Consider the following 17717-nt stretch of genomic DNA (forward strand, 5'->3'; position numbering starts at 1 on the left):
CCCAAGGCACCCTGATGATCATGTAACGAAAGCATGCTAACGTAGTGTTGAGATATTTTGGGGGGATGGAGAACCCCATTCCATTTCTTTGCCAGAACAAACAACCCCAGCAATCCCAGCTGGGGATGGGGAGGGAGAACCTTTTCTCAGAGGCACTGGTTGATTTTATCAGTTATGCATTTGATTTCCCAGACTCAGCAGCTAATTAGCTCACGTGATATTACTTGGAAACGGCATTAGGCTCCAAACTAAGCCGACAGAAGCCAGAAACAAACACAGCTTAATCCAGATTTTGCCTAGTTATTTTCAATGGCCTTCCCAGGCTGCCCTCAAACTTGCAGAGGGGTACGGAGTGCTTTATTGACCAGATAGATGTGCATTTCCAGAGAGATTACAGCCACATTAAAGGAATTCTTAAATCTGGATTATATCCATAAGTAGTTCTTAACGACTCCTTTGCAGCTGTTACAATGCTTATGTAAATACCGAGCGAATATTTAAGGCTCTATTAAAGAGAAATTTACTGCTCTGTCCATAAGGATTGGATCTCTCCACAAATCCCACTGCATGGGTTGGTCCTCCTAAAAACAAACCCACAAGCCACTCCTCGTTCAGCTCAGCTCTAGAGGTCCTCAGTAGAGCACTGCAGGCATCCTCGTGAGAGATGCCACCGAGCTGCTCTCACTATTTGAATCAAACTCTGGGAAGATAAGAGGGACGGGAGCATCACTCACCCAGGACACGTCCCCCTGCTCCCCATGGGATCCCACCCCGGGGTGGAGGAGTTTAACTTTGGCTCCGTGTCTCATAGGCGGCTGTTAAGCACTGCCTGCAGGCAGAAGCCTCACCCGCACCGCGGCCCTCGTTCAGTTTGCATTACCAAAGGCTGCTGACAGCCTCGGTCGGTTGTGGGAGCCCACCTCCCTAATCCACGTGCTCACATGGGAGTGCTCGCACAGGGCTGGGAGAGCTCCAAAACCATGCCCATTTCCCAGCCCCGCTCCCCCCATCCCAGCCCCGAGATCTGCAAGACCTCATATCAGCTCTGCACCGAAGGATGCGGCCGTGGGCTGCACACAGCTCAGACTTTGAAGGGAGGAAGCCAGAGATCACAGCGAGCAGATTTTATTATTATTATTGAAACTTGACAAGCAAATATAGCATCAGAATCCTAGGAAGATTAAAAAAATTAGATCCCTAAACTAATGAAGTGCTGGAGCTCTAGGGCAGCAACGGGTAATAGAGCTTCTATCTCAACTGAAGAGGCAACAAAACGCTGTTTAATTGTAATTTTAAATACGGATTTGAGGATCTTACCCATAAATCACGGAGTCAGATAAGGTCTGTGCATAATGACAACTTGTCAAGTGACAGAAATAAAACTGATTTCAAATACTTTAAGATGAAACACTCTCACTCGGCGTGGCAGGCTGTAAGCTGCAGGGGAGACTGCGGCATCTACACACACCACCGGCCCTCACAAACCTTCAGCTGTGATAACCGACCCCATAAATTAAATCAGGAAAAGCTGAGAAGTGGTTCTCCTACCCAACTTCAATGATAGGGATGGCAGGGAGTAAGGCAAAAACTTGCATTAGCGTGGAGGGGTCTGCACAAGGCGACCTGCAGCCCTGCCACCTCCCGACCTCACGCTGCACTCAGACCAAAGCTGCCCACAGCGGATTTTGTTGCTGTTTTACCACTGGATTATCCTTCACTTAACGTCCCTGCAAAGGCTCAGCTCGCAGCCCAAGGAGCCCCAGGCAAAGGCAATGCCACGTGGGCAGCACCCAACCATCACAGCCTCTGCAGGGAGCCTGAAGCATTTCCAGCCCAAACGGGCAGCGAGGATGTTGTCATCTCCAATGTCCTGCTCTTTTCGGTGGCTTTTAATCTTTTTATCCATCTGTAAAATTTCTAATTAACTGAAGTAACTAACCAGCGTTGCATGAACTCAGACTGAGAATATTACAGTCAAACACATAATTAAAAATTTCTGCTGCGTTGGTTCCTTCCGCCAGTTACATAAGTTACTGCACGCAGTGCAAATGCCACAGCCAGAAACCCAATTGGGATTATTTCTGTCCTGTTTCAGCCACGAGGAAGCACCCCCAGCCCTTGCCCCCACCCAGCCCTCCCCAGCAGCTCTCCACCTGCGCTTGCTTTGGGCAGAGCCGTGCAGGGTTGGTGCTGGGAGCAGCTATGAGTGGTGGGAGGCAGCAGGCTGCAGCCCAGCAGCACAGGCTCTGCTGGCAGACAGAGCTGCAATTAGAGCACAGCACACACTGGGCTCTCTCCTCCTCAGCGTTAGCCCTGGAAAATATTCTGCAAGGAGCTAACAGCTGCTGGAGAGCTACAAAGAGCACCGAGCCTGCGATGGGGACAGCCAACACGCCAGCACACTCATGTCCTAGTGACCAGCCTGCCCCCGAGCTGTGCAGAGCACACGGGGTGCATCACCCACAGGTCCTGAAGCCCACGCAAAACCCAGTGTGCCAGCACCCACCAGTGCTTGCAGAGGACAAGCAACTCCAGGAGGCTCAGAGGGACCCAAACAGCCCTGCCTCTTTCCCTGCCCTTAAATCACCCCCAACCCAAGCAAGCTGCAGCTCCTGCCCAGCAGATTGGATGCTGTGGGGTCTGAACCATCAGTGCCAAACTGAGCCCACCCTGGAGGGAAGCACGAGGAGGGGTGGGCAGCTGAGAGCCTCGTTAGCCCAAGTGCTGCTGGTGCAGAGCCCCTGCGTTGGAATTAGAGCTTCAGCCCCGACTGAAGCTGTCATTGTGTTTGGCTGCTAAAGCGGCACGGTTTGCTATGCAGGGATTTTCTTGCCTCATAGACCAAATGGTGCTTCAAGTCCTTCTAGCTGTGGAAAAGCCCTTCTTGCTAGCAAGTGTGACTGATAGGCTCTCTGTCCATCCCCACCGCTCTTTCCACGCCACCACGCACGGCTGCTCCTTCCATTTCTCACATGCACTCTGCTCAGCCTGCGCTGCATTACATTCATGCTTTTGCTTTGCTTCCTGCGGGCCCAGGTAAAGGCTCCGCAGGAGTCCTGTGCTAACAACCACGCTCTGTTGTGGACTTGCAAGTTATACGAGTGCATCAGTGAGCTGCAGCTCCCCGGGGTGCAGGAGGGATTCACTCCACGCTCCCTTTTCAGCCATGCAGAGCGCACCATGTGGGGTACCCTGAGTGTAATGCCCCCAGCCTGGCAGCAATGACCTTTAAAGACCCGGCCGTGCCCTGAAGCAGTGTGTTTGTGTGGATGCTGTGACTGCTGGAGCTGGAGGCCCCCACCCCGGGGTGCTGCACCCCCAGGATGGAGCTGGAGGGAGGCAGCTGCCTGGCAGCTGCTCCTGCATGAGGAGGGCCGGGTGCTCCTTCTCCACTTGAAATCCTATTTAGATCAAAAGGCATTGGACTCGGACTAATTTCCAAGCACCTTCTCACGTCCCCAGCACAATCTCTCAGCTGAGCTCTAATCCCTGCTGCTGCCAGGCGATGCTGAGAACAGCCTGGCACATCCCAGTCCCCATTGCCAGGATCATCTGTGCTTGGAGCCTGCGCTGCCTGGCACAGCTGAGAGGGGCACCGTGGGACCGTCACACCGATGGGTGACACTTGGGAGCAATGACAGTACCCACGGCCCCAGGACACCGTGCCCGTCACACCACTGCCCCGTGCACTCTGCTTCTGGGATGCCCAACTCAGCCACAATCTCACACAGGAGTGTTTTACAGCTCTTCACAACAAATTATCTGAGGGTACTTTAAACTCTGGTGCTATTACGCCATTATCTCTGCCTAATTTTCCGTTCCATCCCCTAACGTTTCAATTTCCCCCTTCACTGATCTCCTTCTTTAATAGCTCTTCCAAACTTTGTTTAAGTTGAGAAGTGCCCGTTTGGTTCTGTTTCTGCTGCCTCTCCTTTCCTTCCCCACCTCGTTCCCCTCACCCACATTTCTCTGCTCGGGGGCACAGTTCTCCCATCCCCACATCCTTGGGAATGTCCCCACTTGCAGTCAGCCCCACTTTGCTTCCTGGGATTGAAAGCCATGGATCTGGTGAACCTCTTTTCTCCTCTCCATTCTCTAGTCCTGAAACCCAGCCCGAGCTGACAATGTGCTTTTCTATCCCCAACACAACTTGGACAGAGAGCTGTTCCAAGTCAATTCAGAGGGTTACAAATACGATCGGATGGTCTCCAGCAAGCAGCACATCTTTGTGGCCTTTTGTCCTTCCTCTTTGTGACCCGTGAGATGCTCTGAAGCCTTTTGGTTCGCTGCCACCCACGAGTCACTGCTGCCTGCTGGCTTCCCAGGACCCCAAAGAAAGGATGTTCCCAAGCCCTGGTGCTGCGTGCTTGGGCTGCCACTGGACTCTTGATTCCCTATGGCATAGGATCTCAGCGTGGTGTTGTGCTGGGACCTGGCTCGTGCTGTAGGGCTTGCATCACGTGCCAATTTTCTTAGGCACAATGGACACAAACAGCTTTTTTTCACCTGGCTCAAAGGGGGAGAATTGCTCAGCAGAAGGCTCAGCGGATGATTTTCTGTACCTCTCTGCTGCTCCATCCCCTGCTGCTTCACACCTCGGCGGAGGTGTTGGGTCCCTCACCAGGTCGCTGCCCTCTGACGGAGGAGAGGAGGTTGGGGAATGAATTACATGACAACAGACAGCGTGAGAACCTGCCCGCCCCAAGGGGAACGGTTGTATTTCCATTCTAAACGTTTATCTCTGGCTCTTGCTTTTGTGCAGTGCACAAGGTTGGTGGGATACAGCAGCACTGCTGAACACACGCTCCCACCAACACTGAGCAATGGGGCCACGCTGCTGACACCCTCCCAAAAAGCTCTGGGAGAGCAACAGTGCAAAAACCCCACGAGGCTGCATGCTGCAGGCTGCTCCCTGAGCACCTCTCTGGGCTGATTGAAAGCAAATTGGCCAACGTGGGGCTTTTCTTTATCAGGGACCATGGTCGTGGCTAATTGCTTCGATGTCCAGGTTGATGGGCTGTTACACGAATATTGCTTTTCTCATGGCTTCACAAAACCATTTTACAAATGGAGTTGGCTGCGATCCGCTGCTGTGTTTGTAGCTGTTGGTCTGGGTGTCAGCACAGAGTCTGAAGCAGGAGGAAGGAAAACATGAACGAGAAAGAGAGAAGAAAAAATAAATGTCAAGCTGTGCTTTTGCGGGCTGAGGGCAGAATGCTGGCAGCCTTACAAGCTCTGAGCAGCAGGGGAAGGCAGTGCCAGGTTGGATCTACCCAAGGCCCTGAGCTGCAGCAGGATGTGAGAGGAGGCTCCAAGGGAAGCAAGGGGACATCACAGCTGCCTCTCACTTTGAAGGTGAAGACAGGATGAGTGCTCTCCAGTTTCCATCATGTGTCACCCAGGGGCTGGATGAACATTGCTTAACGATTGCTTTTTACAGGAAACTAAAGCCTGAGGCCGTAAGTGGCCCACACCCTGTAGAGTTTCCCACTGCCAACATCCCATGGTGCTCCTTGCAGAGCAAGTGTCGGCCCACGCCCTGCCATCTTCAGTATCAGTACAAGAAGGGTAATAATAACCCCAAAGGAACTCCAGCAGTGTTTGGGTCTGACAAGGAACCAAGATAAATGTGAGTTCTCAGTTAATATCATGCTTGGAGTATGAAGAGAAGCTACAGGAACGGCGAGGATTTCAATCGGGGAAGTTTATTAAAAATATATTGACTTGTCAGTCCTGGCAGCAGCGAGCAGGTCCCAGAGCCCCAGGGATCAGATCGTGGCAGTGCCAATAAAACCAAGACAAGATCTAACCTCGGCACGGCAGCAATCCCGCTCTGCTCCTGCTCCCCACGTCCCATTTCTCAGCCCCTCAGCAAAGAGCCTCTCCCTGTCTGTCCCTGGGGAGCAATGGGGTTTTGGAGGGAGCCTTCCTCCCCTCCCAAGCTGAAGCTCACTGCCACCAGCACGTCCCGTGTCCTCCTCCACACCACGGGCTCTTCCTTCCCAATGCATTTCTGCCATAATTCAGCTCTCCGCTGAGAGGCTTTGCTGTTCCAAACCTCTTATTACCACAGATTGCCTTGCAGTAATAAACCAATCTCTCCACTCTCGTTATTTATTGGGCGTACCTGGATGTTTCCGAATGCCAAAACCACAGCTCCAGGCCACGATGCAGGAGCAGGGGCTGCTCAGAGCCACCCACCCACGGGATGCTGCAGTGCCCCGAGCCCACGGGGACCTCATGGCACCTTAGAGTGATGTGAAACGTGGAGGTCTTGGCTGGGAGAGCAGTCAGCTTGCGTGATAAGCCTAAGCTTTTAATAAGGAATAGCACTCAATATAGCCCATCTCCATCATTTATTGAACCAAAGCGCCTTCTGTCGCTTCAGTGCCGAGCTCTGAAGCCTGTCCTGGATGATTCAAGAGCGATCCATCTGGAAAATGAATGCAGATGATCTGTTACATCCAGCCAGAGAGCCACAGGAACCTCAGTGACAAGCTGCAAGGATTTCAGCCCCTCTCAGTCCCCCAGGCCCAACCAAAATCCCCCAACTCCACCAACCTCAGAGCCTCATGGTGGGGACATAGATGCTGCCACAGCCATGCTATGCTTACAGCCCCAGCCCGGCTCCATCAGGGCACCTCTGGGTCCCCGTGGGAGGGGGTCCCTCTGCCCCTGCACCAAAAACAAGAAATTGAATTTGCTCTTAAGAAACTGCAGCCCAGATCTTGAAAGTGTTTCTTGGTTGGCTCCTCTTTCCGGAGGAGCATTGTTGCGAGCTGATGGTTACCACCTAGCCCTGGATAAATCAGGGATCCGTTCTTCAAAATAGCGTGTTGATTGATGCTTAAAATATCCCCAGCAATTACTTCACCCCGGTATAATTACAATAATTAAACTTGGATAACGCTTAGTCCTGCTTTTTAACAGAACTGTGCGCTGCACCATCAGCGTGCTTGTGTGTTGTTTCCCGTCCCATTTTGCAGCCTCACCCTGCTGCTGCCTGAGTCAGCTCTGCTCACTGCTCCTGCACCTCGTGGGCAGTGATCCAGGGCACGAAGCCCCGGAGCAGCACTCCCTGCACAGCTCCCGGGCTGCTCCGTGGCCCCAGCTCCGAGCTGCACAGCTCAGCACAGTATTTCTCTTTGTTCCCACAGCAGTGACACTTGCGACAGTTCGGGCTGGTGAGTACTTTTCCAGCTGTGATGAATAGCAGGGATAGGAATGAGATCCCAGAGCCGTATTTCATGCCCTGAAATCCCACGTGTGCCTGGAAGCAGACCGAGCTCTGCGCTGAGCTATGCAGCACCGCGGCCACTCGCGCTCTGTTATAAAAGAAGAGCATCTCACTTTGTCCCTCCCTCTTTTCCTATGCATTTTCCCACACAAGTGAGGGCTGGGGCAGGGTTTGGCTGGGCTGGGGATGAGCAGTGCTGCAGGAAGGGTTCACCGCTGCCAGGAGGAGAAAGCAGCAGCTATCCCTGCTCCAAAGCCGCACTGAAAGGCGGCTCTTCCCCTTTGCCAGGACAGATGGTGCTGGAGAATCCTGGTGGGGGTGAGACAGCCCGAGTGTCCCCATGGAACCCAATGACCCTGTGGGGTTCTGCCTGTGCAGCTGGGGGTGCTCCGGGTGCCCCCTGCCCTGTCCCCCCCCAACCCCAGGAGGTGGTGGGAGCATGGAGGAAGCGAGTCACGAGCCCGCACGCGGTTCTCATATCAGTTTTAATAGCAACATCAGAGTACTAAATATACACAGGGACATCGGTATAGGGTCGCATTTACAGTGCTTCCAAATACACAGCTTCGAAGTACAGAGACGAATTAAAAAGAAAAAAAAAACAAACCAAAAAAGAAACCCCACTCTGGAATAGAATATTCACCTGCGTGGAACCACAGCTGGAGGAGGCACACGGGCACACGAGTGGGGCCAGGGCTGCCCAGCACCACGGGACTGCTGTGCCCAGCTGTCTGTAGGCCTGTCCACCCATCTGTCTGCCTGTCCATCTGTCCACCTGTCTGCATATGTGCCCATCTGTTTTCCTACCTGTCTGTCTACCAGTCCATCTGTTTGCCTCTCTGTCTGTCCACCTGTCTGTCTGTCTGTCCATCAGTCACAGCCCACGTACATAAGCAGTGCTGGGCTGTGTGCCCCAGGCCGTATCCCCACGGCCACGTGTTACACCCTTCTCCCAGAAAAAAATGAAGAAGTACTCAGTGATGTAAAACCGGTTACAACGTAAAAGCTGTCTCATGTTAGAAAATGTTTTGTTTTTTTGGCAAAATAAAAATAAACTGTAAACTTCACTGTACATATCCTATCAAACCAAAAAAAAATAAACCCCTCGGAACCTAAAATAGAAGAATCTGGGTCAGAAATCTGTGCCCTTAGTGTACATTTTTGTGCAACGTATACTTTTGTCTCGAAGTAAATATCTCCGCTCATGACGCTGTTTAAAAACGTACCTACAAATGCTGAGGATAACTCTTAAAAATGTGTGACAAGCGTTGGGTGAGACCTGGAGACCGAACCGGACCCACAGACGTCTGAGATGGAGAGGGAATTCTTGCTGGTTTTGAGAAAATCACTTACAGATTTTATAGCTGGTTGAATGAAAATTCCAACCGCAGTCATCCTGGGATGGGTGGGCTGAGTTGTTATATATAGATATATATTTTTATTCTATTTTATTTTTTTTACAAAATATATAATATGTGTAGAATATCTACTATTTAACTACCATTTCAGCTGAATTACCTTCCTTTGTAACAAGCTGCCAACGGAGAAGAGGTAACCCAAAATCCATCTCTGCGATGCTCTTGTCATCGCTGCTTCACTGTCACTACTCCTCATTTCTACCCACGCTGGAAATGAATTGGAGTCACGAGAACACCGCGGGAGTGCTCCTCCCGAGCACTGCTCCCAGGAAACCCGACGTGGGATGCCCGTCTCTCTGGCTGGGAAGACAGAATGAAGGTAAACGATCGGGTGTTGAGATACGGGCAGCCACCTGGGGACCTGTCCCCTCAGCCCCCCATGGGGAGCGCGGGGAAGGGGTTCGTTCCCATCCCCTGCAATGGGGGAAACACAAATGCACCGCTACGAGTCTGGGGAGCTGGCAGCTGGGATATATTTCTTGAGAACCACTGAGGGACTAAGAAACCCATAAAATGAACTGAAAAGATGGCTGGAAGCTTATGGCAGAGCAAGCATCCCAAGTCTTTCTCTGAGCTGCCAGCACTGAGCACGACCCGGCAGCACAGTGCAGCCCTGGTGCTCCGACCGCCGGGCATGGAAAGGCACAGTGCTTCCCACTGCTGTTTGGCTGGAGAGCAGGCTCAGCTGCTGAATGACAAAGGAAAAATCCTTTTTCTCAAGGCCCCAATTCTCCAAATGTGTCCTTGCAAAGCAGCCAGCCCTGCTGCTCGGATGAGCAGTTCCAGCACACCCAAGTACCCGGCGGCGGCAGCATCTGCAGAGCCTCCCCTTACTGATGAGCGAGCTTTGTGCTGGCTCACATCAGCAGAACGTGGAGCAGTGACCGCCAGCTCGGGGAGGAACTGCTGCCTGCAAAGGGCTGAAGGCATCCACGCAGAGCATCATCTGTTGCTGCAACAGAGAGCAGTGGGACGGGGCGGGCATGGCGTGGCACAGCTCAGCAGAAGGCACCTGCAAACACTGCACTTCTTGATCTTCCCCCGTGCAAAAAGTCACCCCAACGGCTCCATTCCACTCACACAATCCAAGAGAGAATCATCCAGGTTGGAAAAGACCTCTAAGATCTCCAAGTCCAACCCCAACCCACCGCTACCACGTCCACTAAACCATGTCCCCACGCGCCACATCTCTGCGCTTCGTGAACATCTCCAGGGGTGGAGACTCCACCACCTCCCTGGGAACATACAGCTCCACGTTTTCATGTCATGGGTTTTTGGTGGTTTTTTTTTGAGGGGGGTATTCATCAATAGCAGGGAAGGAAATAATCATGGTTTCATTTCTATTTACTACAAATAAAAGCATCAGGATGCCGAATCCTGCCTGGTGAACCGCAACGTTCGCAGCTCTGCTCCTCCCTCCCTCCCTTTCCTTCCTACTGGCAGTTGTTCCTTTTCTTGGTGTGCTTGGCATGCATAGGGATGTGAGGATTTCTCTGATAAAGTGCAAGTGCTGTTGGTCCTTATAAATAAGGGAAGATTGTGCATCTACGTTTGTCTCCTGGCTCAGTGCTGAGCAGCCTCGGGGTGGCTGGGGAAGGCAACGGAGCCCTGCCCGGGCTTGGAGCTGTCTGACTGTGCTCCCTGACATACAGACACGCAGACACATCCCCTTCCCCGTGGCTCCACTGGACAGAGCTCCAGCAGCTGATCCCTAAGGGAAGGAGTGCACCACGACGCTCCCAGTGCCGGGAATGAGGGACTCAGATATATTTCACGGTGTCAAACTGCTATCAAGATCACACTGAATACCCACGGGAAGGACTCGGTGCAGCCAGTAGATACAAATAAATAGAAAGATCAATGGGTAAAGCACAACACGGTGGCAGAGCTGGAGTGGGTCGGTGCCAGAGAAGTGAGATGGAGAAGGAAAACCAAAGCGACGTGATAGTGAGGATCACTGGCACGAGCTGCACCGCTCGCATCAGCAACACACGAAGCCTGGGGCAGGGAGCCCTGCGGAGGCCGTGCTGCAGAAGGAACCTGCTCAGCCATGGAAGAAAACCCTCCAGACCCAACGTAACCCCGCGTCCAGCTCCAGAGGCTGCTCAGCCGCCCCACAGCCATGGGGAACACTGCCTGTGCCCCTAGAGATGTTCATTTCACATCCACCTCTGGCACGGAAGACTTCTACCCGGGGTGGCTTCCATCAGGTGGGGGAAAATGCTCCAGAACCCCATCAGAAAAGGACAGAGAATGCTCTGGAACGAAGCGGTGATGCGCAGTGCCAGAAGGGCCCACTTGTCTTTTCTTTGAACAACACACTGACAATAAAGGAACGGAGCTGAGGATTCAGTGGATGATAGGAACACGTTATCTGGATAATTCTAAAAAGGAAAAAAACCCAAACCCGTTCATACTCAGGGGGGTGGGATACAAAAAGGAGCGGAGGACTTTGGTCTGAACTCTGCCGCCCTTCGCGCTCTGACGCAGCGCAGCACAAAGCATCTCAGGACAGGATGCCAGCACACCCCCCTGCACCCTGACTCTGCCCCCTGCGGGTGCCATCCCCGCTCTGATCAGGCTGCAAGCAGATGGAAAACCCCTTTGCTGTTCCGCTCTTGCTCCAGACCCACCTTCAGAGCTCTCCAAACCCAGAGCATCGGGGCTGCACGGCGCGAGCAGCCCCGTCACACACCCACTGCTGGAAACGCATCTCCAGGATGAAAAATAGAACTATCTACCTATGTATACATACATATATATGCTTATACATACACACACACATATATATATGTATATGTCTATCTATATATACACATCTAGGTTTGAAAGGCAAGCTGCCCAAGTAGAAAACATCGCTTTTTAACTGGGTCGGATTATGCAACGTTAAAGAAATCAGACTTTTAGCCCATGACATTTTCTTTAAAAATGAGTATTGAAGATCTTCAAAAATTGCTACAGTACAAAAAAAGGTGGTTCGTGTGTGTATATATTTTCTCTGTATATATATATATATATCATATGTATGTATGTATGTATGCAGACCGGAATCAATGACCCCATTGGAAGAGACACCCTCCCCCCCCCCGTCCTCCGCAGCATTCCTGCGTGTATCTGACTTAGCTCCTGCTTCTCGTGAAGTCTTTTGCATCAGTACATGGCACATAATGGTATTATTGGCACAGGTTCGGAATCGTAGTCCATATCCCAAGCTCCAGCTGCTTGGTGCTGCTCCTTTCAGCTCTTCTCGGTTTCCTCTTCCTTTGTGGGATTCTTTGCTCACACGCTTTTCTCTTCTCCCCCCCTCCTCCCCCTCAAAAAATGCACTCTTTGAGAAAACGCAGTTACCTATAGGCGTGTTCATTCTTACAAAAATATATTTGGCCCATAGAACGCTGCTCTTTGAGTCTCCTACTGGTAAACAGAAATGGTAGGTACGGGAAACCCATTATTTTTTAAGTTTTTGTACAGGTTCACCAATGGAATCCTGCGAGAAACGAAAAGAAAATGAAAGATTAAGTCACGACAGGGAAACGCATCCAGACTTGCATCAGCTCATCAAGCTGCAGCCACACCTTCTGTCGCCCACCGCCGGTGGTGAGGATCAGTCCTCCCCCCACCCTCCACCTGCCAAGCACACGTGGGGCAGCTCCCAGCCCTGCCTGGCTCCATCCTGGACCCCAGCCCCATTCCTGCCACCCGGGCAGACCACAACGCAGTGTCCTACATGTGTTGGTGCAGTGGATGCTTGGGGTTGAGCAGCAGGAGTGAGTCAGAGGCTTAGGTGTGCCTTACTGCACACTCCTCAGTCTGTTTTCCAAAGTGTAATTTATTTCTGATCATTCTGGAGCTTTTCATACTTAGGATAAGAGCGTCGAGTGCTCTGGCAGATGAGAAGGCGATGATGAGTACTAACAAGATTTTCTAAAGTTAAATGCCCTAAAGAAATCAATAGAGAATTGGTTAAGCATCAAAACCAGAGATCCTATTGAAGTTCTTCTCGAGCTATTTATTTGCCATCTTCTGACAGATCGCTCCCCTACGTGATCCTTAAACCCTGAGAAGACAATTCCTCGCCGTCAGAGGCTGCTTGCTTTATGCATGTGGGATTGCACGGACGTCAGCGTGTGCTGCAGCTGAGCATGTCCTGCGACCACTGCACGTAGGGAGCTCCACGTATGGCCCCGTGCCTGCACAACCGCTGCCCTGTGCACTGCAGCCTCAGTCCGGCTGCTGATCTGTGCTCTGAAACGCAGCTCTGAAGCAAGATGTCTGGCATATACCATCTCCAACAAGGACGCTGCCGTTGGAACTAATTAGCCGGGCAGATTTTAGCAAGTCCTTAAGCTCTTGTTCTGGGGCTGTGCTGGGAATGCTCGTTATTCCTCAGAAGACGAGCCCGGATCTTTACAATGACTCATTATCTGTTCGTGTTAATACAAAAACCAATTGCTGTTGTCAGGCAGAACGAGGGCATGGCACACACAAAGCACAGCATCACCGTGCAACACCAGCAATGTGGACTGCCCTGAGGAGAAAGCTGGGGTCGGACCAGCACTGTCAGACTTCAAACTCTGAAATGACCGCTCCTCCAGCGCTGATGATGCTGCAGAGGTGCACGCAGCTCTGGGTGAATTCCACTTAATGCACGTGTTGCAGGATGGACCATTCGTATTGTATTCCAAATAGGCTCTCTGTGCAAAGTAGGTCAGTGCTTGATCAACCTCACAGATTTTTGTATAATCTCATTCCACGGGGTTTTTCAGTCGAAGAGAGTGGGATTAAGGACAAGAATCATGCACGAGACCGAACCTGATTTCGGAAACGCAGAGCCCTGTTTGAAGGCCGACGAAGCAACCCTCCAGGCTGAGGCTCCACAGATGCACCTCCAGGACTCCTCGCTCAGCTCCCGGTGCCAACGCTGTAATTGACCGCTTCTCTGTGCACAGAAATCAGCCCCAGGGCCACATTGCTGCTGCAGCTGTGCCGGCCTGCCAGAGCCCTTCCCGGCCACTGAAGTGCAGGAATAGCTGATGTGCTGCCTGTTGCAGAGGTGTGACATTCGTCTACGAGCACTGCTCCGGAGGGGTTTGGCAGCAGGCGGGTGAAATGTGCTGGAAAACTCCAGCAGCTGTTCTCCACGGGCACAGCTCTCTGCTCTTCAGAGGGGCAGGGACCGCTCCGGTGTCACACAGAACAGCTCACGTTGGCAGGGGATGTGGCTGATCTAAGGAAATCACTTCAACATCTGCTCGCCGTGTAAGCAGATGAGTTCCACCAGGTCGTCTTGCAGAAACTCAGCGCTGCCTGCAGCTGGCTGTGCCATGCTGCCCTTACCCCGTGCCAACCCCTGTACCCACCCTGTGCTGCCCCTTCCACCCACATGGCCCAGCTCACCCAGCACTGCCACCCCAGCAGCGATGCTCAGCTCTCATACACACAGCACGACCTGAACAGACGCCCCTGAATCTCGTGCCAACCTCCTGGTGTTCATCTATACAACGTTTCCCTCCCCGCTCCTGCCATCCTCATCCCTGGTCACATCACGTCTCACGCCCCGAGCTCTGACTGTACACGTTTGGTAGCACTCATTTGCTTATTAGAGAGCTAAGAGCTGTGAAGTGCCATCAATTAATACTTGCAAAGTACTCTGAGCCTTTCCAAGGGAAGGTGCTCCCCGTGCCAAGGATGGTGCAGTTTCCAATCCCTGTGCTCTGCTCATGGGCCCTCACACTGCAAGAAATGTGCACACACTGCAAGAAATGGGCTGGAAGGGAGAGCTGCAGCCAACCCCAAAGCTGCAGTGCATCCTTCCACTGCTGCTGGGGCTAAAACCCAGTGAGCAGACAGCAAGCACAGCAGGGACAGCCCACAGACACACACCTGCACACAGCTGCCCCGGTGCAGGCACACGGCTGTGGGCAGGGAATGCGTTTTGGAATAATCCGAGTTAATATTAATGAAACCAAACAGAACTTTATAAATATCTGAAACGCTATCACAGGGTTTGTGCTCTGGGTAAAATTGGGATAGATTTTTCCGGAGCGCGTTGATATGAATTTTATGGATTCTGGGAAAACAGGTCAATGAGAATTTCAAGGATTTAACAAAGCGTAATGGAGAGGCTTTGGACTATTAAAAGGAATCCATGGAAATGAGCTCTGGCACAGAACTGTGCAGAGGAGCAGTGGTGGGAATGGCACGGGTTTCCTGCAGTGGGCAGCAGCCGTTCTCCTCCAGGCACCAGAGCTGTTTGGCAGGATGGCTTGGTTGGTGCTTTGCTTTTTCTAAAATCCTTTTAAGCCGAGGGACCGCTCTCACAGCCTGCAAAGCTCGTGGGGAAGGGGCCAGCATGCCATGGCTGCTGGCTGTGGTGTGCATCAAAATGCTGAACCTCTCTCAGACCTGCCCTGAGCTGATCCCTGCCCGCCAGCACGAGCTCTTTGGCCAGGCACCTTCGTGCTCTGCCTTAGTGGCCACAACAGCCAAATCAAGCAACGAGAGAACGTTAACAGATGGGAACAAAAGAGCGATTTTACATTGAAGATGAAAAGCACTCTGGCCTCACCAAAGAAGGATCTCTCTCTGAGGAGCTAAAAATGCTCGTTGTATTACAAACTGGCCTGGATGCTAATAGTTCAAGGTGCTCCCTGGAGCCCCTTCCTCGGGCTGTGTTGGTGTGGGGCCCACGAGGAGGGCTGGGCTCAGCCCCGTGCCCTGCCCCCGCCACGTGCTGCCTGGGACCATTAACTTTTTATTCCTTTTCATTCTAATCTCGTTACGTCCCTGTGTTCAGCTGCCGAGCGTGATGTTAAACAGGCTGTTCTGAGCAAGCCACAGCCAGGGGAGGCTGGAAGTTTCATTTACACTGAATGTATGATTCATTGCAGCAGGGGCTTGGGACCGATGGGTTAATGTACCTGAGCATGGGGCTGGAGCTGGCACGGCCGCCCCGCTGCAAAGCGGCACACCTAACTGCTTTCTAGCCGCCTTCGTGGGAACAAGTAGGTGAAAACAAGCCAAGCTAGCTAAAAAAACAATCAAAACAGTCCCCAAATAACACAACAGGAGGACAGCAAGATGCTGGAGCCCACCCCAGCCCCACCGGGACCCCGCCATGACGGGACATGGGAAGCTGTACCTACCAGGAAACAGCCAGACGGCGTCTGCCCTGCCCGGGAAGTAAAACAGGCTTCGGCCAGTCAGCAGGAGATTTCAAACCATTTCTCAGACACAAAGGCCACGGGAATAAGATGCCGATCAGAAGAAGAGGGTCTGCAGCGAGCAGAAAAATGGGCTTGAGTGTGCTGGTGTGTAACACGAGCGTGCTGAGCACATGGGCTTCCTCAGAGGGAGAGCAAACCCTCTGCAACAATGCTTTCAGTGGGCTCGTTGGGCTGGGAAAGCAAGGTGGTGCAGAGCAGGGAATGGAGAGTGGCTGGGTGGTTGGCATGGGACAGGCCACCAACCCTCAGCAACGCTCTGGGGACGTCCCTGGTGTCTCCTCCCCGCAGGACCAGTGCTGTGTGTGGGACACGGGGCTGCCCAGAGAGCTGAGAGCACCGAGCCCTGCCAGCTCCCCCTGCCCACCCCACATCAGCCCACCGGGGTTCATGACCACACTGACACGCATGACAAAATGCTCTGACAATCCCAATTCTCTGTCTTCCAAGATGGGAGCAAGCACCAAAAAATGCAATGTCACAGGGTCACCCTGTCCTCCTGCACTCCCTGTGTGGGCGAGGGGCACCTGGAGTTGGGCTCACACCGCTCTGTCAGCTCCATTATGCCCCTCGTTAACGCACCATTATTTTGTGCCAGACAAATGGCTCATTTGGTTCTCACAGCCTGCTCCTTCATTAATCACATCGCTCATTCACAAGCGAGCAGCTCTTTAGATGGCACTTAGGAGACAGCAGAAATTCTGGAAAATGGATCTGAGAAACATTTCCTGGCTGGGGGTGGGACCGAGAAACGCGGTGCCAAACCCATCCAGGGCACACAAGAGATGCTCAAGGGAAGGGCCACTGGTGCTGCAAGGGCACGGTGTGGCAAAGCAAACGACAAACCAGGGGTGCACAATGGGAGCACGGCCGTGCATCGCCCCACCTGTTTCCATTGAAGGTTGCTTTGTAATCTCCAGGCGAGTGCAATGCCTCCTCCGTGTACACGGGCACCGGAGTCCTGACACACTCATGGGAGCACTGCAGCGTTTCGTTGTAGGCTGTGAAGATGTCCAGGCTGCTGGGCACGCGGGCCGGGGTGAAGTCGGTCAGGTTCTGGCAGCTCTCCTCCTGCTGCGTGATTTTGCGTTGGTGGCCGTTGCGCCGCGCGGCCCCGCTCTGCGCGCAGCTGCGTGGGGAGAGCAGCACACACAGGGACATCACACCATCACCCTTCGGGTAGACCAGCCCCCAACCAAGAGCTCGTTTTTAATTAACTGATTCGTTTGCTCGTTGATTTATTTGTTTGAAAAGCTTTCTGTCTGGGAGGTTTTTTGGTTATCGGGCTAAGCAGGGCTGTAACTCTGACTCCTGCGTGGGGAAGCCCGACCTGCACACAGCAGCACAGCTCTGGGACACGTGGGAGCTCAGCAGTGCCACCAGGGCTCTGCTTTGCTGCTGGGGACCTCTGAGTCCCGGAGCACAGCGGCATCACGGCAGCCAGCACCGCTGACCTCAAAGTAGGGCAGTTTCTCTGGGAAAATAGGTAAAGTCACGAGTGCCTGAAGCAAGAAGCTAACCTATTTTACCAGGCACACAGCCTGTGTTAAGGGAATAAATGAGAGCAAATGAAGCTCGAGGAGCACAGGAGCGCTCCAGGGGATGGGGCACACTTAGGACTGGTGGTATCCAAGAGGCTCAGAAGAGAGGCTCAGCCCCACAGCCACAGGAAGGTGGGAGAGCAGCAGTGCAACCTGCAGGGCCACAGAAAGCAGGCGCCCTGCTGGGTGATGCCATCAGATGATGGCACTGCAGGGTCTTCAAATGCTGCTCACTCAGCAGTGGTGCACCAAACTGGGCCACCCAATGCTCTGCGTAGTTTTGATGCCAAGTCCCTCT

The 17717-nt window shown here is 52.7% G+C and overlaps 1 protein-coding gene across 1 annotated transcript in view; it reads right to left on the reverse strand.

Annotated features, from left to right (window-relative positions):
• Window positions 1–11407: 11407 nt before the first annotated feature.
• AJAP1 (adherens junctions associated protein 1) overlaps window positions 11408–17717 on the reverse strand; it is a 32110-nt gene continuing 25800 nt past the window's right edge. Inside the window, exons 4-6 of the mRNA XM_065737784.1 lie at window positions 16765–17007; window positions 15801–15930; window positions 11408–12142 (exon numbers count right to left, since the gene is read on the reverse strand). Coding sequence (XP_065593856.1) covers window positions 15858–15930; window positions 16765–17007 — 316 coding nt within the window. The 3' untranslated portion in view covers window positions 11408–12142; window positions 15801–15857. The remainder of the gene's footprint in view (window positions 12143–15800; window positions 15931–16764; window positions 17008–17717) is intronic.

Source organism: Cyrtonyx montezumae, unplaced genomic scaffold, assembly GCF_038088225.1.
Source record: "Cyrtonyx montezumae isolate F1298 unplaced genomic scaffold, pur_monq_1.0 scaffold_21, whole genome shotgun sequence".
NCBI classification, from domain to species: Eukaryota; Metazoa; Chordata; class Aves; order Galliformes; family Odontophoridae; genus Cyrtonyx; species Cyrtonyx montezumae.